General features: G+C 41.3%; 1 protein-coding gene across 1 annotated transcript; it reads right to left on the reverse strand.

Moving 5' to 3' along the window:
* Window positions 1–187: 187 nt before the first annotated feature.
* On the reverse strand, window positions 188–11,830 carry LOC124702707 (transcription initiation factor TFIID subunit 4b-like). Its single transcript, XM_047234862.1, has 13 exons — window positions 11,777–11,830; window positions 9,722–10,164; window positions 9,520–9,615; window positions 8,591–9,322; window positions 4,879–4,997; window positions 4,695–4,782; window positions 4,471–4,606; window positions 4,334–4,389; window positions 4,208–4,264; window positions 3,969–4,115; window positions 2,374–2,445; window positions 2,025–2,283; window positions 188–499 (listed from the first exon to the last, which is right to left on the reverse strand). The coding sequence occupies exons 2-13, from the start codon at window positions 9,797–9,799 to the stop codon at window positions 348–350; spliced, it is 1,992 nt and encodes a 663-aa protein (XP_047090818.1). The 5' UTR covers window positions 9,800–10,164; window positions 11,777–11,830; the 3' UTR covers window positions 188–347.
* Window positions 11,831–23,381: the final 11,551 nt, after the last annotated feature.

Below are 23,381 nucleotides of genomic sequence, written 5' to 3' on the forward strand. Positions count from 1 at the left end.
AACTCGTATAAACATCTACGGAGGAAAAAACCATCCTTCTATTCCACCAACGAGAATGTTCTGGTGCTGTTTGGCATATCATGTTAACACAAGTTAACTGGCATTGAAAGGTCATGACAGGATTATAGAGACATGAAGAACAATAAAAAACAAGCATGCCTGCACACTAATCCCATGAGAAAAAAATTGTTGGTTCACTATTGATATTTCTTAGCGCCTGCAAAATTGATCATCGCTTGACAAATGAACCTCTCATCTCAATCATTCTACTCTCACAGAAGATGCATCTCTCTACATGGCTAACAGAAACATGAAAATGACAAAATTGAATATTGCTGTTTTGACAACTATTTCCCGGCTGGTTCTGTCGGATGTCTCCCATGTAACCGGAATAGTAAAGATGATTTTGACATCTGATGCTCTCTCTCAAGTGCTGCAACCACATCCTTCACCTTGATGCTCCGTGCCACTTTCATGTGTGCTGACCTTCTTACGCCACCTGGTGAAAAGGCACAAGATATTCAGGGTTAAACAACTAATGTCAAGCATGGCAGATACGGCATTGCTCTACTATTTATTTTTTAGAGGAAATCCATCATAATATCAACTAACCAAATCCCACAAGATCACCACTCTTAGCAGATAAAACTCTTCCTAATCAACAAAAATGATTACTTCTAACGACAACACCGATGAATAACTAGGCATTGTTCCTATGTAAAGGAAACAGACAACCAATTTCGCAGCTGGTACTCCTTGAGAGTTCCAGTCATGCTTGTAGTTGTTGAAGTGTATAAGTAGATTGCCTGCCCTTTAAATCATTTCGGACTTTTGGTTGCGTTGGCTAGTACATGAAGCTTAACATGGTATTAGAGCCCAAGGTCTCGAGTTCAAGTCCTGGCTTTCGCAATTATCCTAAAATTGTTGTTGCCCCCTCGGAGTCCTCGTATAGGCACGTATAGGCCTGTTGAGCCTGCCTTTGACTCTACATGTGTTGACTTGTCTTCCCGTCTTCCCTTTCCATCATTTCGAACTTTTGGTTAAGTTGGCTAGTGCATGAAGCTTAACAATAGTAATGAGCTCTCTGAAGTGGTTGGCACACATGGGAGGACCGAAAACAAGATGTACTCCTTGAAATCCAGCCATGTCGGCAGACCTCTATCACGTTCCAGCCAGTAGTACCTCTATCACGGTTCCAGCCAGTAGTACCGCTGTTGTTGGGCTGACCCTTCCATGTGGTACGATGACAGCCAAACCTTCTCTTCCTCCAGGGTGCGTTTTAGACGCAAAAATTGTTCACAGCGGCCTACCCACATTAGAGGATCCCCTTCCCCTCATAGATGGGAAACTTGAGCTTGTATAACCGTGGAGCCGTCATAGGCACACTGATGGTAACGAGCTGGTTGAGTAGACCGTCAAGTTGGTCAGTATCTCATTGAAGTGAGTGGTCAAAGTCTTCATCTGCTCTCGAAGCTGTGCCATGGTCACATGGTTGGTGCCATTGGAAGCCATGGCAGGTCGTGGTAAGGCTAGAGACGCAGATGAATAAAAGTGGGTAGGGCTGCTGGAGATAGTAGAGAATAATAGAAGATATATAGGGCAAAACGGGGAAGGGGATAGGTAGATAAAGAAAGGGAGATCGTACAGAAAAGGACAGGAACGTACAGGAGAGACAAGGCAGGGATATGGTAGATTGATTGCTTCTGTTTGGAAAAGATTGGCATCCCTCTTTTATGGAGGAAATCAACTAACTAAATCCCGCGAAGATTACAACTCAACAGATAAGGCACTTTCTAATTAACTAATATATCCGTAATTATCCTACATACCCGATAGGACTCGGTCAAGTAACAAAACTAGCAAAGACTTCTCAACTAAACCGACTACCTGGCAAAAACCAAATTAGCAGATACTTCCTGAACAAAGCTAAGGACTAAACTTCATTGGACTCCTACAGCTGCTGGTTGCTATGCCATTAAAAATAGACGCTGAACAATTCCTGAGCCAAAGGAACACGAGCTTACCAGGTCCAAGCATTGAAAAATAGCCTCGCTTTTCATTGTCCTGCTGTTCTCTTGAGCCCTTTCCAGCTTTAGGTGAAGGCCTGTGAGGCGACATGGTACCTGGCAGGGAGCCAGAAGAACCATCGCCTCCTTCACCTCTCTGTTTATTCTTTTCAGCTAGCAATTGCCACTTGGAAAGCATGTCATCACCTCCGGCTGCAACTCGCACAGCAGCGTTTGCAGCTGTTGTTCTCATTTTATCATCTTCCTCCTTGTAAGCCTGCAATGCATATAAGATCATACACATCCCAACTAAGAAACAATGTACAAGTACTATCATATGAAACCTGAAAGTGAAAAGAGAACTTACCTTAGCATGCTTTGATGTGCCACGGCTCTCAGCTCTGTCCTTTTCTGAAGAAACAACTGAACTGTCATCTCCCTGCATTTACAAATTTGATCAAACAACACAGTAGTTGGCCATACAATCTAGAATTTCTAATGAACAATAGAGCTGAAGCGAAAAGGGAGTGCTGCACTATAACATTTGCACTGCCGTCTAATTCCAATTCAATGAATACACATTCACCGTTAAAAAGCACTCAGTAGATCATACTAGACCGAAGAAGAGATTATAAAACCACAAAAACATCCTGCTTAGATCCTAGTCATGATTATAATCAACGGAAGAGCTTGTCTACTAACATTAGATAGCTAAATGTCAGATCAAATTTTGTAAACAGTAAAAACAATCACATAGTGGGAGCAGTAAGTCAGAGGGGCTACAGATAGCAAATTGACTGGAACACCTTGATACACAACATCAAGTCATGGTTACATTTACATATAACAACCTGTAAGTTTTGCTTGTACAAAACAATGAACCTTTTACAGTAGGTTAAAATTATTACAGTAGGTTAAAATTGTAAATGCAATACAAATATAGGGGACTCCAACACCAAGATACCAAGCTTTTGTGTTCTCTCCAAGAAGCAGTAGGACACACATAAATAGTCCTCAGCTAAAATAATTTTAAAACAAACTCTACCTTTTCAGTAATAAGCTGTGCCTCCTAGGAGGATTGTAACCAAAACCCTACTTTCAAATGCGAAGGTACTTTGTGTTTTCTCGGAAAAAAAATTACACTAGATGTCTGATTCTTTCCATGCAACAAAGACTTAATGAACAATTGAACTGAAATATTGCAGTACACACACATATATTGTACTGCACTATCCATATAACTGCTACAAATAACCCATACGGTCATACTAACTGAAATAACCCGTATTAACTGATGCAACAAACATTGGATAGAGTGGATATCTGATCCTTTGTTGTTCCTATCCAAAAAGAAACTACACGTGAGATAGAATTGGTGAACCAATCAACACATGCGCTCTCAAGCTTAATCAAGGAAGAATTGCACAAATTGCATAGCGGTGATTGCATGGATTGGCCAGACGGCCAGCCCAACTAAAGAATACATCCACAGTTGAAACACATACAGTTTTCTACTTTTCTCATGTGATTTAGTTAACAAATGCTCTCTCTGTTCTGAACTGTAAGGTGTCTATGCATTTCAAGATTAAAGTTTGACAAATATTTAGACCAATGAATATGTATTATGTAGCACAAAAGTGCTATCATTGGAAAATGATTTTGCATACAAATCTAATTGTATCATTCGTGTCCCATAACTCACACTAATTAGTCTAGATATTAGTCAGCAAACTTGAGTTTCTATCGAGCTTATCAGATATCCAACATTAGAACCTACATAACGCACTTGATATTGGCAACTAAGACAATTATTCAAGTTCTTAACAAATTCCTTGCGGAAAAACCTGAGACATATCTTACATAAAAAGACATCATACCAAGCATACTTTACCTGATAACCTGAATATATATGTGAACGTAAAATTAAATGCAAACAAACAAAAAAAATCATGCAGAACTAACATCATTTTGTTTTCTGATTCTGTCAGCATCTTCAGCCAGCTTCCTGTCCCACTGTTCTCTAGCTTCTCGGTTCACCCTCAAAATATGACTCCGAACATCAGAAGATAAAGGATAAATATGATGCCTTGATTTTTCAACATCAACCCGCTGCGAAAAAAAAACGAAAGAGAATAATTAGTTGGTATCAGAACAGCTCAAAGTTTTGCGTAGGAAATGTCAACGGGATTAACGTATTGCACCTGTTTTGAAAGCCTTATTATACTGCTCATGAATCCTCGTAACCGCTCCTCAACGCACTGGAGAAAGCTCAAGTTAGATTAGGCATAAGGCAAATCTTGAAAGGGCATTGCTAGATAATCTCTCACCATCGATAGACAACGTTCCACATCACTACCGATGCTCTTCAGATTATATTTCCTCACTGCCAAAACAATCATCTTAGACAAGAGAACATAAAGTTCCTCTATAAATTTAACTACATTTGAATGATGAAGGTATTAACTGATCTCTGCTAATTTCTTTGTCAGAGGTTCCTTCTGTAGAATGAGCCTTTCTTCTTCCAGTTGTACAACTTTTCGAGCAGCTTCTGAAACTCGACTCTCTTCCTTTGGAGCAGAGAAAAGTTGCTCCTCTTCTTCCTGGAAAAAGCAATAGTTACAGCATTAGATATGTGCACAAAAGAAATCAAAAGAACAAAAGGACATTAGAGACTGTATGTATACATACCCTCAGATTAACACCACTAACTGCAGTAACATCATTCAGCTGGTCAATGCTTTGATCATGGAAACCTCCAGATCCCTTCTGCTTTTTGCTGGCACAATATAGAATGCATCATGAACCAAGAGCAAGTACGATCAAATCGCGGTTACTAACCAAAGTAAAAATGAGCATTGAAAAATAAAACTACCTTGATGGTGGAGGGGATGAGCCAATTGCTTCCAAAGGTTTCTTCTGTCCAGCAGATGACTTCTTTTGAGGCGTTTTGGAAGCTGCTCCAGAAGGAGGTGCTTGGGTACCAGGTTGAATCTGACGAAGCAGCAATAATTGTTAGAGCAGAACATCAAAATTCATCAATGATACTGAATCATTTTGTGAGTGGAGGGCAAAATTTTGGTCAAATTGCAAAGAAATAAACAGAAAAGAAGCAGGAATGGATGCATTTTGTGTGCACACAATTAAAGGGATATTTCACTTCTGTGGTCGAATCTCATCGGGTATTATCTACCAGTGAAGCCATCAAATTGCTTAACTTGCATTGTTAAATCCATCACTCCATCATCTTGCCTTGTAAATCATTAACTACTTTATCAAGTTCGCTATCCACCTAATTTAAGCTTGCTCCCAGAGTAAGTATAATTGGCGCATCTAACAAGAACATCTCCACTAATATAAAAAGACACAGACTCGGAGATCCAACAAATCTAAGCCCTACACTCATGAGATCTAACGATCCAAAACCACCTAATGTTGAGCAACTCAACGCGTTGAGCGCCGCTTCCACCTAATCAGTTTTCTATCTCCGCTAATCACGTACAGTTCCTAAAAACCGCATCTCCACTACGTGGTGTTTTAGTTCCTAAAATAAAAAAAGGGACGCTACCCTGGAGCCGGCTCAACTCCTCCCCCTCCGGCGGTTCGCTCCGCAAGGTCGCCGCTGCCGGGCCGCGTCTTCGCCGTCCTCTAGGGGGCCCTGGCGTCTCTGCTCGACGCGTTGGACGGGGAGGAGGAGGAGGGGAGCAGGTGTCCGCACTTGATCGGACTCACCAGGGACGAGTTCCCGGCCAGGGGGCGGTCCTTGGAGCTGCCGTGCCAGCTAACGCTGGATCCTACATCATCATCGCCACCAGGATCCTCCACTTGAGGCTTGAGGCGGTGGACGTACGGCGACGAACTGCCCAGGATCCTCCACTTGAACCACCGCCTCTGCGGAGACTGGAGCGGCAAGCCTGCCATCGAGCAAAATACCTGCTACTGCATGCAGTCGGGCAACCGCGCTGACGAGGAGACTGTTACGGTACACCATGTCTATTCTCTGACGAAATACTGTTTTATGCTTCCGAAGAGCTGGGTAACACAAGGGTAAGGGATGCTAATGATGGTACACTGCTGTATAAGTTAGACACCGTGATTAAATTTTGTCCTTGGTGGTGTTTACAGGGATTTGGCCTTGAGGATGCGACTGGCTTATCGTTGAATGGGGATCTTGATGTGCAGTCACTGTTTGCAGAGATTTTTCCCACTACACATACTAGCTTTGAACAGCAGAAACACCTCGAGATGTAAACAATCTGGCAAGCCCCACATGTACTAGACGAGCCAGTTGAGGTTTTCATCGACATCCTGGGAACCATTTTGCTGAGCGTATGGCTGTGTGGAAGACATGGATGTTCGCAGTTTGCTGCCCACAAGTCCTCGAACGTCATGGCCTGGTTCTTTGTTGACCTGGTAATTTTTTTATACCCATTCTAATGTCCAACCAATAAATTTTAGCTGCGCACTCACCTCAAAAAAATTGTGCACTTTTATCTATGGTCTTAAGCTGATAGAATTTTTTAATGCAGCGTGGCAGAAATGAAATAAACATGGAGTTAAGAAAAGAGGCAGAATTTTTTGGGGACATTGTTATTGTGTCATTCATGGACAGCTATGATCTGGTTGTTCTGAAGACTGCTGCAATATGCTAATTTAGTTGCATCAGATATGGTACCTTGCTTTTGTTTACATGCGACTCCTCTCGGTAGTGCAGTTTATGCTGCATATTTTAGCTGTATTTTTTTGTCTTCTACCAATTGATTATTCGTAAAATTACAAATGGATTCATGGCGTGTTGTTGCATTTTTTGTGGATATTTTATATTTATATTTAGTAAAAAAATTCTGATAGTATGCAATGCAGCAACACTGAACATGCCAATGCTATGAGATCTGATGTTTGGCTCCTACTGCTTCATTATTTGTTTGAATGGTGATAGGTTAAGAATCTTGTGATTTATGTGGGACATATATAATGTTGTCATTGTTATTTCATGCTAATGCCCCCATGTTTTGGCTTTTAATGAGGAAGCTTTAGCCTTGAATCTTATGAATACATCATTTATCAATGCATATAACATGCAAAGTTGATTCAAGAGTCATCTTGGCCCAAAATTCCATATATGTGTAGTTGTCGATTTTGCCAACTTCCTTGTGCCGATTCTTCGCGACACTCTTTCCTCTCAATCGTTTGCTTGGAACAATTTCGTTATTTTATTTTACATGAAAAATTAATTACATGATGATTGGGGATTTTGTTATTGGTTGTACAATGGAGGGAAATTGGGAACTACTATGTATCATCTCTAATTTTTGAAGAACTACTAATGCTTATAGGTTGTCGTGCATCGGAGATGGAGGGCAGGCAGATAACCAAAAGGGATCGTGGAGAAGGACCTCAATATCCGACAGACATGTACATAGAGGACCTATATAATTACTAACAATATGGTTGCATGACTTGTATCTCTGATGACTAATGATGTTCTTGCATTCCATAAAAAAGAAGAGTATACCTGAAAATTAATTTGTTTCCAGCTTTGCTTATTCTGAAACTAAAGTGAATTTAGAGGATACCTCATATAATCCGGTAACACGTATTGTCATATTGTCATTTAATTTGGGCATTCTATGAACGTGCAAGCGCACGTGCTCATTTACTAGTAGAATGGAAATGATAGAACCATATAAGCGGTTTCTTGGCCTGGTTAGGCGGCAAAATGCCCTATTATCCTTTGGATTTAAGACAAGATACCTTAGAGATAGAATGCTTTTTTGAAACCAAGTATTGCATCCTTGCTTAAGGGTGAGCATGTATCCATAATCAATCAAGCAATGAGTAAATCAATCGAATCTCCTCCCGGAGTTGTCTCCCCTCGCCGTTGTTTCTTCGATTCAAACGACTTCCACAGGGATTGTGGAGGATTACAATCCCTGAACGTGGATCAAAAGTGGATTGCAATGTCTTATTTTTTTATTGCAAGAGCCAGGTCTTGAACTTAGGACCTCTTGGTTGATACCATGTCGAATTGCATGCACTAACCAGTTCGCCCAAAAGCTCATGCTGATGGAGAAGGGCAATACACTTATACTTAAACAACTATGACATTTATCGTGATACTGACAATCTTACTTCATACTGCTGCTATATTAAAGATTGTCTGGTTTCATTGGTTATTGGCTGATTTTGGTGTTTCATGTTATGCACCCATATCTATTCTATCTCGCAGCATTGTTGCTATACAGTTGCGAACTATCCACTCAAGCGTGTCGGTGCATTTCTAAGTTCCCACTACCAGCACAAGGATCAATCTCCAATATGTTCATCAGAGAAGTTTCAAAATTCTTCACAAAAGCTGTAGGACCAACATTGGTTACATACCCTCAAACTCAGTGTATTACATTCTCCTGACTCACATTAGGTGTATGAACCTGTTGTGCAACTTGTATAGGCCCATACAACTACATAACTTAGTGTATATCCTACTCAATGCAATAGAGAAATAACTGGTACTGATTTCAAAATGAACATTAAGCACACCTATAAGTACACATACACATACATCAACACAATAGCATAATACATACCTGCATGTTGAGCTCTGTTGGAGTTCCATGAGATCGATGAGGTTGACTTGAGCTTGCCGTAGTCAAAGACTTAGAACTGGCCAGCGCAGATGATTGATTTTCCAAGATACCACCACCCTTTGAAGATAACAGTGCTGGGTTGACTTGTTTTGCATTCGTGGTAGCAAAAGAACTTTGTGCAGATTCAGAGGGCTGATTAACAGTTTCTTTGTTCATATGAGCTGTTGGGATGAAAGAGTTAGCTTTCTGCTCCTTGTTTGATTGTTGTGGCCGTGAAGGTTGATTACTTTGCAGTGCTGGTCGTGTGGCAACACCTCCTTGGAGAAATTGTCCTCTTTGACTAGAATCTGCCATCTGTGGTCTAAGTGGCGCAATTGAACCTCCAACTGACTGTGGAAATGGACGGGGATGAATATTATTTGCCCCAAACACTGGCAAAGATGTCTGGGGACGCTGCAGATGATGTTGTGTTGCTTGCACTGGGGTCGAGTGGATATTAGGTGGGCGGCTTTGTAGCATATGCACTCCTTTTCTATCTGACATGTTACCAGTTTCATTAGGCTTTTGCAAATTTCCCTCTGAAGCTGCATAACCCATGTTACTCTGCATTTGGCCAGACGTCGAAGGTCGAAACTGAGGTGGTCTTGGGTTCTCATTTTGCTGACCTGAAACTTGACTTAACAAAGAAAAGTTGCTCGCACTTGCCGGGGGATTCCGTTGTGCCTGAGCAGCCTGCAGACAAACAAGACCAAAATAACTACCAAAAGGAAAAAAAAATGTTGATAAGAGTAAGAATAACGTATGGACTGCTGGCAAATACAGATTGACCTAATTTAAGTATTAACTTCACAGATGTGAGGCAGCACTACAAATGAAACGGAGTCAGGTTATGTTTACATGAACCTCATTAAAGCGGATAGCTTTGTTACCTGCATTTGATATTGTGAAGCGGCTTGCTTGAGTAACTTATCACCAACAATGGTCCTAATAACCTTTAAAAAATGTTCCTTGCTGATCTCATTTTTCTATTGGAAATAAAATAAAATATAACATAATGTGTTATGAAATAACAATAATAAATATTTGGACCAGTTTTTTTTAATTCAACATGACTGAGGGACAAATACCAACCCGTAACTTTGCAAAAATGGACTGAACTTGTATATCCCTGTCTTTGTCAAGGTAGCGTCTCAAAATTGGGATTAGCATATGAAACGTAACAACAGGAGGTTTTCCCACCGTGGCTGGACTGTTTGTTTTGTTTGTGCTTGGTGGTTGTTGACTCTTTATTTGTTGTATAGGCTGCTGCTGACCAACAGTACGTTGCTGAGCATTGTTTCCTGGCTCCTGCTTGACATTTAGTCGGTCACCTTCATTTTGAGTACTGGAGTGAAGTTGTTTGTTATCAGCACCTATGGAAACTGCTTCAGGCCTGGATGACTCCTCATTTTTGCAATATAACTGTTTTTGTTCCTGTTGTTGGCTCTCCTGGTTTCTAATGTCATTCTTTACTGAAGATTGCCACTGCCCATGACTGTGGTTTACTACTGAGTTGCTTTCCTGAGGTAATGTACCTGCAATTTTGGGCCAAATTAGCCCACTTCTTCAATCCATTCAAATACTCCGAAGCAAAAGGAAAGTACAAATTTGTAAATACAGCTAAAAAGCTACTAGATACAACTCATTGATTAAGCTAGAGGTTATTTTTAAGTTTAGTGAATTTTTGTTTAAGACCATTCTTGCTGCAAGAGCAGCAGTGTTGATGTTGACTCTTGTTCAAGTTCTTCACGGCAAACGGGAAAAAAATATCACCATACTGAATTAAGTGATAACTATTTTCAACTTCAAGAAATATTTGTTTGAAAACTTCACTGCTAATAAAAGATCAGTGCAAGAGCATCTAGAATCCATTATATCTAAGTTAGTATCTAGCCATCTATGAGGATAAAATGCTCTATTTAGCATTAAAATGATGCAAAAGCTAGAAACTACCACTCCGGTGCATCATATGTTAGGTTGTATCTAAAAGGACACGTGTATCTAAAAGAATCCTAGAAAACTAAACGATGCAACTATATTTGCTCAAACTAAGTTTGTTTAGATAAAATTATATGCTCACATGTATCGACACATACCTAGCTTCTTGGTTTGCTCTAAAAGATTATGTCTAATGCAAGATATAAGTTTCTTGTCTCGCTTGACCCTCTCTCCTCCAGATCATATAAAATCTGAGGTGGCATAGGTTTACACAATGCTGAAGTGAAAGTTTTTGATGCCCTAGATGCTTTACACTAGTTCAAATTCTACAGAGCGAAAGGTCGACACAAAATGCTCTTGAAAGTACCACCGCCTCAGAACTCCTGAGTTTAGTTGCAACCCATGCTCGTTCAAGGAACACATTCGGCTGAGCCAACATTCTTGGCCAACATACCCTATCTACTGTGTATGGGTTTTTGTTGACAAAAATCGAATGGCATGTTGGTATCCCGTATTCTAATGTTCATTGAATACATTTCTCTTAATCCAGACCTACGTTATGGGCAACCCAATGGGAAATTCCAATTTGACAACATAATGACTGACTATATTGATGCACTAACAGACTATCTAGTAAAAACAAAAAATCGTTGCGTGATGAATGCTCATGGATTCATGGGCTCTTGCTATATTACTGACAAATTCAAGTCCAAGTTCAGAAAATATACATGTTGTCAAATTCAATAACCACTCTTCATCATTGTTATATGCATGAAATCAAGGAGCAAGGAGCTGTAAGTTTTGTAACAGAAGACCCATAACTCCAGCATTTCAAAATTCACTTCCTACATTTTGTTTACTTTAAACGAATACAACTTCAAAGTTCAAACCCTAGTCTCTGATCTCAACAAAATTTATCTCCTCCTGATCCCTATCATCCCATCAATCGAGGAGAGGGCAGTCAATAGATGACTTGCTCATTTTTCCAAAACCCACCGGGTGCACCCTAAATCTAAAATTGCAAAGCGGTAATAAGAAATAAGGAGGGGGCTGCATTCAACATTATGTTTCTTGATTGATTCATCCAAATCTAAAATGAAGAAGGGCGGTACTCTGGCACCCGGTTGTTGGGGGGGGGGAATACGGGGCAGCCCGAATTCGGTTCTAGGACAGGAAATAATCTAGGAGGGTAATGGGCTGGGGGCTCACCGTCGGCGTGATCCAGCGGTTGGGATGAGGAGGCGGCGGCGGCGCTGGTGCTGGTGCTGGCGCTGGCGCTGCCCTCCACCTCGCGGTTGAGCGCCGCCGTGAAGGCCTCGACATCGGCGCCCGAGTGCATGGTCTCATCCTGCGCAACCCCAAGAAGAAGAAACCGCCATTGAGCCCTTCCCTTCCCCCAATAACTGGACGAAAATGGCAGGAGAGGAGGGAGGAGTTGGGTGGCGGGGCGGGCACCTCTTCGTCGTCCTCGAAGAGCTTCATGATGGGATCCATGGCAAGGGGCTTCCGAGGCCGCCTCTGTCGTTGCCGCCTCGCCTCGCCTCGCGGCCGTCCCCTGGTCGGCTTGAACAAAGGAAGGAGGAGAAATATAAATCCCTTGTGCGGCAAGGGCAGGGCAGCAAGGAACAAGTCCAGGTCGGTTTAGGCGCCGCGGCCTCCTCCACCTCCACTGACTTGGATCACCTCCAAGCTTTCTCGGCCTCGCTGGATCTGCCCATATATTTTCCAGGGTTTACCATTAAAATGTTAAATTCAACTGATACCGTATAAAAGGTTCGATTGACCACACGCATGCAATGTTTCTTTTTTCAAAGAACACACATCTACAATGTTAATACATCATCCTCTTCTTTTGCACTATCAAAAAACAAATTTTGCCTCTATATAAGAGCAACTCTAACAGACACCAAAAAACGAGCCGGAACCGAAAAAATCCGACGGGAATACGGGTTCAGGCTGAAAGAGGCCCAGAACGGAACCCGAACTCGCAATCTGGCCCGTAAAATGAGTTCGGGGGCCCGAGGAATTGGACGGTCGCCTCGTATTTATACAGGGCGCGGGGGCGAGTTGGGTTCCAAAACCCTACTCCCCCGCCGCGTCTCCGCTCCACCTCCGGCGAGAAATTTCTTCGCCGTCTTCGGCTTTTCTGCTCCGCCGCCACCACCCATGCCTCCGCAATGGCCCACACCACCCCTAGGCGCGGCGACAGCAACGACGACGACGACGACGACGATGAAGATGGCCCGCCTCTCACCTGCGGGAGCTCGGCGGAGGCGGCGCCGTTCAAGGTGGCCGCACTAGTTAGTATTTTGATTAGTATGTGAAATTATGTTCGAATGTAGCTCGATCGGAGCAAGATTTCGTTTCATTTCGCATGGATCATCGGAGCAAAATTTTCCGTAACTTTTGATTTCCGTTTTTCAGTTCGCGTTTCGGTTTCTATTCTGCGCAGCGACTAAAATCATCGAAACTGAAAAATTCGGGAGACCGAACTCCGTGTTTTAGGATCGAGTTTATACGGGCACTATTAAAGATGCTCTAAGACCACTAACAATAATTGATAAACTTGATTAGATTTCTACATCGGAGGATGATGCTTATTAGTGTGAATCTTGCATTCAGCCATAAAAAACATCACATGCAACATCTTTAATTAGCCCGGAACAAAAGAGCATTTCCACATAATTGTTTAATTTATTAGTTAGTTGTTTTCTCTTGGTATCTCGAATGTGAGTTTGTGGCCTCGTACATAAAAACGGAGGGAGTAACGGAAAACGCCCTACTCTTGGAGTGCAGAATTTTGGCTCCAAGTTTTTCTAGTTTTTCTAACTTTTAAATATGATTTTTGATTGTTTTTTAGAATGAAGATCATTGGAGTTCGAGAGCAGAAGACCCTATTCGCGGGCCATTCATTCATCATTGCTTCTTCTAGAATAAATAAGGTGTTCTTTTTTTAGAGAGTTTCGAAGATACCGTTTCATCTCCCTCTCGAGGCGATGGCGGTTTTCAAATAACTTTGACGACGTGTGTCGAATATCATCGTGGTGCATGGTTTAGGTTTGGCTTCAGCTGGCCATTATGGTGAGGAAGACGGCGTGCTCTCCATGGCGTGCCAAGGGGAGCCGGCGGTGGCAGACAAGAATGGAAGAGGAGGAGAAAAGGTGATCCCTCGGTGGAAGGGAGTAGACCGGGAGAGAAAATTCTGGTGGAAGACATGATGAAGAATCTCAAGATGATAGCCGCAGAGGCGAAAAGGTTGGTTGATTATGATGAGGACGATCAAGAGAAACCTCTCTGAGCGATTGCTGGGAAGATCCTGGTTCTAGAGGCAAAAGTGTTGTTGGATATATGCCTAAGAGGCAATAATCAAGTGCTTATTATTATATCTTTGTGTTCATGATAAATATTTATATCTCATGCTACAATTTTATTAACTAGAAACATTGATACATGTGTGTTTTATGAACAAACTTGAGTCCCTAGTAAGTTTCTTGTTTAACTAGCCTGTTTATTAATCGATGATCAAGGTTTCCTGATCATGAACATTGGATGTTGTTGTTAATAACAAGATCATGTCATTAGGAGAATGATACGGTGGACACACACCTGAAGTAAGCATAGCATTAAGATCAAATCATTAAGTTCGTTTTGTTGTAGCCTTCAAATGCATAGTAACCTAATCCATAGACCATGAGATTGTGTTAATCACTAACACCAGAGAAATGCGTTGATGATATCAAACGTCACACCATAAATGGTTGACTACAAAGTGTCATTGGGTATTTTAAAAGTGATAGTTGAGGCTCATGGATCAAGAGTGGAATTTGTCCATCTGAATGACACAGAGATGTACTCTTGGCCCTCTCGGTGAGATAACATCCAATTAGCTTGCAAGAACGTGACTAGGTCACAAGGGATGTTATAACACGGAACGAGTAAATATTACTTATCGTTAATGATAACTAGGTATAGTTCATGCTGATGACCGAATCTCGGATAAGTAAAGTATCGCAAGACAAAGGGAATTCGTCACAATGTATATGGTTCATTCAATCACGAGGTCATCGTTGAATATGTAGGGACCATTGTGGATATCCATATCTCGCTATTGGTTATTGATCAGAGAGGTGTCTCGATCATGTCTGCATCATTCACGAACCGTAGGGTGACACACTTAAGGTTCGATGTCGCTTAGGGTAGATACGGGAGTATGAATTGGAGACCGAATATTTTTTGGATTCTCGTATGGTATCCAGGACATCACGAGGAGGTTTAGAATAGCTTGGAGAATAAGGTTCATATAAGGCAACTCTCATTCCGGGTTTCGGAAAAGTTCGGGAATATTTTGTTATTTGACCGGAGTGTTTCTAGAAGGTTCCAGAGGGGCTGCCAGTGGGCCCCCTGACCTGGGAGGGACTACATGAGCCGAGGGGGTGCAGCCCACCCCTAATGCACTAGGCAGTAGGCACACCAGCCCACAAGGCTCATCCGGCCATCCCCTAAAGGATAAGGGGGATCCCTAAAATCAAGGGGGGCTGGGGGCAAGGCAGGTTTCCCCCTTGGTGCGCTGGCCCTGGGGGTGGAGGAGGGGCCACCTAACCCTAGCCACCACCTCTGTCCCTCCTTTCATCATGTGTTGGCTTGGAGAAACCTTGGAGGATTTCTCCACCACCACCACCACGATGTTGTGTTGTTGGGATTCCTCAGAGGATCTAACACTTATGTTGCCCGCTAGAACAGTGAGAGGACATCTTCATTGACACCGTGTGTGTGCCCAAGTACGAAGGTGTTGCCAGCTGATACGTCCCAAACGTATCTATAATTTCTTATGTTCAATGCTACTTTTATGATGATACTCACATATTTTATACACATTATATGTCATTATTATGCATTTTCCGGCACTAACCTATTGACGAGATGCCGAAGAGCCGATTCTTGTTTTTCACTGTTTTTGGTTTCGAAATCCTAGTAAGGAAATATTCTCGGAATTGGACGAAATCAACGCCCAGGGTCCTATTTTTGCACGAAGCTTCCAGAAGACCGGAGGACTTACGAAGTGGGGCCATGAGGTGGCCAGACACCAGGGCGGCGCGGCCTGGGCCTTGGCCGCGCCGGCCTGTTGTGTGGGGCCCCGTGGCGCCTCTTGACCTGCCCTTCCGCCTACTTAAAGCCTCCGTCGCGAAACCCCCAGTACCGAGAGCCACGATACGGAAAACCTTCCGGAGACGCCGCCGCCGCCAATCCCATCTCGGGGGATTCAGGAGATCGCCTCCGGCACCCTGCCGGAGAGGGGAATCATCTCCCGGAGGTCTCTTCATCGCCATGATCGCCTCCGGATCGATGTGTGAGTAGTTTACCCCTGGACTATGGGTCCATAGCAGTAGCTAGATGGTCGTCTTCTCCCCATTGTGCTATCATGTTAGATCTTGTGAGCTGCCTATCATGATCAAGATCATCTATTTGTAATCCTACATGTTGTGTTTGTTGGGATCCGATGAATATTGAATACTATGTCAAGTTGATTATCAATCTATCATATATGTTATTTATGTTCTTGCATGCTCTCTGTTGCTAGTAGAGGCTCTGGCCAAGTTGATACTTGTGACTCCAAGAGGGAGTATTTATGCTCGATAGTGGGTTCATGCCTCCATTAAATCTGGGACAGTGACGAAAAGTTCTAAGGTTGTGGATGTGCTTGTTGCCCCTAGGGATAAAACATCGATGCTTTGTCTAAGGATATTTGTGTTGATTACATTACGCACCATACTTAATGCAATTGTCTGTTGTTTACAACTTAATCCCGGAGGGGGTTCGGATCATAACCCGAAGGTGGACTTTTTAGGCATAGATGCATGCTGGATAGCGGTCTATGTACTTTGTCGTAATGCCCTGATTAAATCTCATAGTACTCATCATGATATATGTATGTGCATTGTTATGCCTTCTTTATTTGTCAATTGCCCAATTGTAATTTATTCACCCAACATCTGCTATCTTATGGGAGAGATACCGCTAGTGATCTGTGGACCCCGGTCCTATTCTTTACATCTGAAATACAAACTGCTGCAATTGTTCTTTATCGTTCTTCGCAAACAACCATCATCATCCACACTATACATCTAATCCTTTGTTTACGAGCAAGCCGGTGAGATTGACAACCTCGCTGTTACGTTGGGGCAAAGTTCCGTGATTGTGTTGTGCGGGTTCCACGTTGGCGCCGGAATCCTCGGTGTTGCGCCGCACTACACTCCTCCGCCATCAACCTTCAACGTGCTTCTTGACTCCTACTGGGTCGATAAACCTTGGTTTCTTACTGAGGGAAACTTGCTGCTGTACGCATCACACCTTCCACTTGGGGTTCCCAACGGGCGTGTGCTTTACGCGTCATCAAGCTAAATTTCTAGCGTCGTTGCCGGGGAGATCAAGACACGCTGCAAGGGGAGTCTCCACTTCCAATCTCTTTACTTTGTTTTCGTCTTGCTTTACTTTATTTTATTTACTGTTTTGTTTGCTGCATTATATCAAAAACAAAAAAAAATTAGTTGCTAGCTTTACTTACTGTCTTGTTCTCTATATCAAAAACACAAAAAAATTAGTTACTTGCATTTACTTTATTCAGTTTGCTTTATTTACTACTGCTAATATGGGTACTGTTGAGAATACTAAGTTGTGTGACTTCACTAGCACAAATAATAATGATTTCCTATGCACACCTATTGCTCCACCTGCTACTACAGTAGAATTTTTTGAAATTAAACCTGCTTTACTCGAATCTTGTTATGAGAGAGCAATTTTCCGGTGTTAGATCTGATGATGCTGCTGCCCATCTTAATAATTTTGTTGAACTATGTGAAATGTAAAAGTATAAGGATGTAGATGGTGACATTATAAAATTAAAATTGTTTCCTTTCTCCTTAAGAGGAAGAGCTAAAGATTGGTTGCTATCTCTGCCTAGAAATAGTATTGATTCTTAGACTAAATGTAAGGATGCTTTTATTGGTAGATATTATCCTCCCGCTAAAATTATATCTTTGAGAAGTAGCATAATGAATTTCAAGCAATTAGATAATGAACATGTTGCTCAAGCATGGGAGAGAATGAAATCTTCGGTAAAGAATTGCCCAACCCATGGACTGACTACTTGGATGATCATCCAAACCTTTTATGCAGGAATGAATTTTTCTTCGCGGAACCTATTGGATTCAGCTGCTTGGAGGTACCTTTATGTCCATCACTTTGGGGGCGGCAACAAAGCTTCTTGATGATATGATGACAAATTACTCCGAATGGCACACGGAAAGAGCTCCACAAGGTAAAAAGGTAAATTCTGTTGAAGAAACCTCCTCCTTGAGTGATAAGATTGATGCTATTATGTCTATGCTTGTGAATGGTAGATCTAATGTTGATCCTAATAATGTTCCTTTAGCTTCATTGGTTGTCCAAGAAGAACATGTTGATGTGAACTTCATTAAAAATAATAATTTCAACAACAATGCTTATAAGAACAATTCTGGTAACAACTATAGGCCATATCCTGCTGTTAATGGTAATAGTTATGGTAATTCTTATGGGAATTCTTACAACAATAATAGGAGTGTACCCCCTGGTCTTGAAGCCATGCTTAAAGAATTTATTAGTACACAAACTCGCTTTTAACAAATCTGTTGAGGAAAAGCTCGATAAAATTGATATTCTCGTTTCTAAGGTTGATAGTCTTGCCTCTGATGTTGATCTTTTAAAATTGAAAGTTATGCCTAATAAGGATATTGATAATAAGATTGTTACTACAGCAAATGCCATCCAAGTTCGAATTAATGAGAATATTAGATTGATGGCTGAATTGCATGCTAGGTGGGAAAGAGAAGAAAATGAAAAACTTGCAAAAGAGAATAATGTAGCTAAAGTTTGGACTATTACCACCACTAGTAATGTTAATGATTCACATGTTGCTACACCTCCTACTATCAATGGTAAAATAATTGGTGTTGGCAATGTTACTACTCCTAGTGCAAAGCGTGCAAAATTGCCCGAAACTCGCTAAAACCACTGAAATTGATAAAACTCGCTGAAATTTTTCAAAATATTGGGGATAATGATCCCATTGCTGTAGATCATAATGGTTTAGACTTTTATGATTGTCACATCTCTGAAGTTATAAAGTTCTTACAAAAGCTTGCTAAAAGTCCCAACGCTAGTGCTATAAATTTGGCCTTTACAAAACATATTACAAATGCTCTCATAAAAGCTAGAGAAGAGAAACTAAAACTTGAAACCTCTATTCCTAGGAAGTTGGAAGATGGTTGGGAGCCTATCATTAAGATGAGGGTCAATGATTTTGATTGTAATGCTTTATGTGATCTTGGTGCAAGTATTTCGTTATGCCTAAGAAAATTTATGATATGCTTGACTTGCCACCATTGAAGAATTGTTATTTGGATGTTAATCTTGTTGATAATGCTATAAAGAAACCTTTGGGGAGGATTGATAATGTTCGTATTATGGTTAACAATAACCTTGTCCCTGTTGATTTTGTTGTCTTGGATATTGAATGCAATGCATCTTGTCCCATTATATTGGGAAGACATTTTCTTCGAACTGTTGGTGCTATCATTGATATGAAGGAAGGTAATATTAAATATCAATTTCCTCTCAAGAAAGGTATGGAACACTTCCCTAGAAAGAGAATGAAGTTACCTTATGATTATATTATTAGAACAAATTATGATGTTGATGCTTCGTCTCTTGATGTTACTTGATACACACTTTCTGCGCCTAGGCGAAAGGCGTTAAAGAAAAGCGCTTATGGGAGACAATCCATTATTTTACTTCTGCACTTTATTTTATATTTGAGTCTTGGAAGTTGTTTACTACTGTAGCAACCTCTCCTTATCTTTATTTTATTGCATTGTTGTGCCAAGTAAAGTCTTTGATAGTAAAGCCAATACTAGATTTGGATTACTGTGCAGGAACAGATTTCTTGCTGTCACGAATTTGGGCAGTAGTCCCTGTAGAAAAATCAAAAAAATGTGCCAATTTACGTGCGTGATCCTCAGATATGTACGCACCTTTCATTCAATTTGGGCATTTTCATCTGAGCAAGTCTGGTGCCACTTTAAAATTCGTCTTTACGAACTGTTCTGTTTTGACAGATTCTCGCCTTTTATTTCGCATTGCCTGTTTTGCTATGTTAGATGGATTTCTTTGTTCCATTAACTTTCAGTAGCTTTGTGCAATTTCCGAAGTGTTAAGAATGATTATGTCACCTCTGAATATATGAATTATGCACTGACCCTCTAATGAGTTTGTTTCGAGTTTGGTGTGGAGGAAGTTTTCAAGGGTCAAGAGAGGAGGATGATACAATATGATCAAGAAGAGTGAAAAGTCAAAGCTTGGGGATGCCCCCGTGGTTCATCCCTGCATATTTTAAGAAGACTCGAGCGTCTAAGCTTGGGGATGCCCAAGGCATCCCTTCTTCATCGACAACTTATCAGGTTCCTCTAGTGAAACTATATTTTTATTCCGTCACATCTTATGTGCTTTACTTGGAGCGTCTCGTTTGTTTTTATTTTTGTTTTTGTTTGAATAAATCGGATCCTAGCATTCTTTGTTTGGGAGAGAGACACGCTCCGCTGTTTCGTATGAACACATGTGTTCTTAGCTTCATCTTTAATGTTCATTGCGAAATTTGAACTACTTCATTCATTGTTATATGGTTGGAAACGGAAAATGCCGCATGTGGTAAATGGTTTAATGTCTTGAATAATGTGATACTTGGAAATTTTTGTGCTCATATAGATCTTGTTTAAGCTCTTGCATCATGTATCTTGTACCCATTAATGAATAACTACATAGAGCTTGTTAAAATTTGGTTTGCATGATTGATCTCTAGAGTCTAGATATTTTCTGGTTGAGGTGTTTGAACAACAAGGAGACAATATAAAGTCTTATAATAGTTACAATATGTTCATATGTGAGCTTTGCTGCACCTTTTATACTTGAGTTTGCTTCAAACAACCTTGCTAGCCTAGCCTTGTATTGAGAGGAATTCTTCTCGTGCATCCAAATCCTTGAGCCAATAACCATGCCATTTGTGTCCACCATACCTACCTACTACATGATATTTCTCCGCCATTCCAAAGTAAATTACTTGAGTGCTACCTTTAAAATTTCTATTCTTTACCTTTGCAATATATAGCTCATGGGGCAAAATAGCCTTAAAAACTATCGTGGTGATGAATATGTACTTATGTGTCTTATTTCTTAATAAGTTGCTTGTTGAGCGGTAACCATGTTTTCTGGGGACGCCATCAACTCTTTTACATTTGTTGAATATCATGTGAGTTGCTATGCATGTTCGTCTTGTCTGAAGTAAGGGCGGTTCTCACAATCAAATGGTTTGAGTATGCATAATGTTAGAGAAGAACATTGGGCCGCTAACTAAAGCCATGATTCATGGTGGAAGTTTCAAGGTGTGGACAGCTAATCCTCAATCTCTTATGAGAATATTAATCGTTTTTGAATGCTTATGCATTAAAGAGGAGTCCATTATCTGTTGTCTATGTTGTCCCGGTATGGATGTCTAAGTTGAGAATAATCAAAAGCGAGAAATCCAATGCGAGCTGTCTCCTTAGACCTTTGTATAGGCGGCATAGAGGTACCCCTTTGTGACACTTGGTTGAAACATATGCTATGCAATGATAATCAGTGTTAATCCAAGCTAATTAGGACAAGGTGCGAGCACTATTAGTATACTATGCATGAGGCTTGCAACTTATAAGATGTCTTATACATAACTCATATGCTTTATCACTACCCTTGACAAAATTGTTTCTTGTTTTCAAAATGAAAAGCTCTAGCACAAATATAGTAATCAATGCTTCCCTCTGCGAAGGGCCTATCTTTTACTTTATTGTTGAGTCAGTTTGCCTATTCTTTCTATCTTAGAAGCAAACACTTGTATCAACTGTGTGCATTGATTCTTACATGTTTACTTATTGCACTTGTTATATTGCTTTGTGTTGACAATTATCCATGAGATATACATGTTGAAGTTGAAAGCAACCGCTGAAACTTTATCTTCCTTTGTGTTGCTTCAATGCTTTTACTTCGAATTTATTGCTTTATGAGTAACTCTTATGCAAGTCTTATTGATGCTTGTCTTGAAAGTATTATTCATGAAAAGTCTTTGCTATATGATTCATTAGTTTACTCATTATCTTCATCATTGCTTCGAATCGCTGCATTCATCTCATATGCTTTACAATAGTATGATCAAGATTATGATAGCATGTCACTTCAGAAATTATCTTTGTTATCGTTTACCTACTCGAGGGCGAGTAGGAACTAAGCTTGGGGTTGCTTGATACGTCCCAAACGTATCTATAATTTCTTATGTTCCATGCTACTTTTATGATGATACTCACATGTTTTATACACATTATATGTCATTATTATGCATTTTCCGGCACTAACCTATTGACGAGATGCCGAAGAGCCAATTGTTGATTTCTGCTGTTTTTAGTTTCAGAAATCCTAGTAAGGAAATATTCTAGGAATTGGACGAAATCAACGCCCAGGGTCCTATTGTTTGCACGAAGCTTCCAGAAGACCGGAGGACTTACGAAGTGGGGCCACGAGGTGGCCAGACACCGGGCGGCGCGGCTCGGGCCTTGGCCGCGCCGGCCTGTTGTGTGGGGCCCCGTGGCGCCTCTTGACCTGCCCTTCCGCCTACTTAAAGCCTCCGTCGCGAAACCCCCAGCATCGAGAGCCACGATACGGAAAACCTTCCGCAGACGCCGCCGCCGCCAATCCCATCTCGGGGGATTCAAGAGATCGCCTCCGGCACCCTGCCGGAGAGGGGAATCATCTCCCGGAGGTCTCTTCATCGCCATGATCGCCTCCGGATCGATGTGTGAGTAGTTTACCCCTGGACTATGGGTCCGTAGCAGTAGCTAGATGGTCATCTTCTCCCCATTGTGCTATCATGTTAGATCTTGTGAGCTGCCTATCATGATCAAGATCATCTATTTGTAATCCTACATGTTGTGTTTGTTGGGATCCGATGAATATTGAATACTATGTCAAGTTGATTATCAATCTATCATATATGTTATTTATGTTCTTGCATGCTCTCCGTTGCTAGTAGAGGCTCTGGCCAAGTTGATACTTGTGACTCCAAGAGGGAGTATTTATGCTCGATAGTGGGTTCATGCCTCCATTAAATCCGGGACGATGGATGTAAAAGTTCTAAGGTTGTGGATGTGCTTGTTGCCACTAGGGATAAAACATCGATGCTTTGTCTAAGGATATTTGTGTTGATTACATTACGCACCATACTTAATGCAATTGTCCGTTGTTTACAACTTAATACCTGGAGGGGTTCGGATCATAACCTCGAAGGTGGACTTTTTAGGCATAGATGCATGCTGGATAGCGGTCTATGTACTTTGTCGTAATGCCCCGATTAAATCTCATAGTACTCATCATGATATATGTATGTGCATTGTTATGCCTTCTTTATTTGTCAATTGCCCAAGCTGTAATTTGTTCACCCAACATCTCGCTATCTTATGGGAGAGACACCGCTAGTGATCCGTGGACCCCGGTCCTATTCTTTACATCCGAAATACAAACTGCCGCAATTGTTCTTTCTTGTTCTTCGCAAACAACCATCATCATCCACACTATACATCTAATCGTTTGTTTACGAAGCAAGCCGGTGAGATTGACAACCTCGCTGTTACGTTGGGGCAAAGTTCCGTGATTGTGTTGTGCGGGTTCCACGTTGGCGCCGGAATCCCTGGTGTTGCAC

Source organism: Lolium rigidum, chromosome 3 (assembly GCF_022539505.1).
Source record: "Lolium rigidum isolate FL_2022 chromosome 3, APGP_CSIRO_Lrig_0.1, whole genome shotgun sequence".
In the NCBI taxonomy this organism is placed as follows: domain Eukaryota; kingdom Viridiplantae; phylum Streptophyta; class Magnoliopsida; order Poales; family Poaceae; genus Lolium; species Lolium rigidum.

Bases quoted from the DNA above. Each gene is read 5' to 3' on its own strand.
- LOC124702707 (XM_047234862.1), bottom strand. From the start codon at position 9,799: ATGCTAATCCCAATTTTGAGACGCTACCTTGACAAAGACAGGGATATA. The intron at 4,265-4,333 runs GTGAGAGATTAT...AGCTTTCTCCAG, and splicing joins TGGAACGTTGTCTATCGATG to TGCGTTGAGGAGCGGTTACG. The intron at 500-2,024 runs GTAAGCTCGTGT...CCTTTTCACCAG, and splicing joins TTTTTCAATGCTTGGACCTG to GTGGCGTAAGAAGGTCAGCA.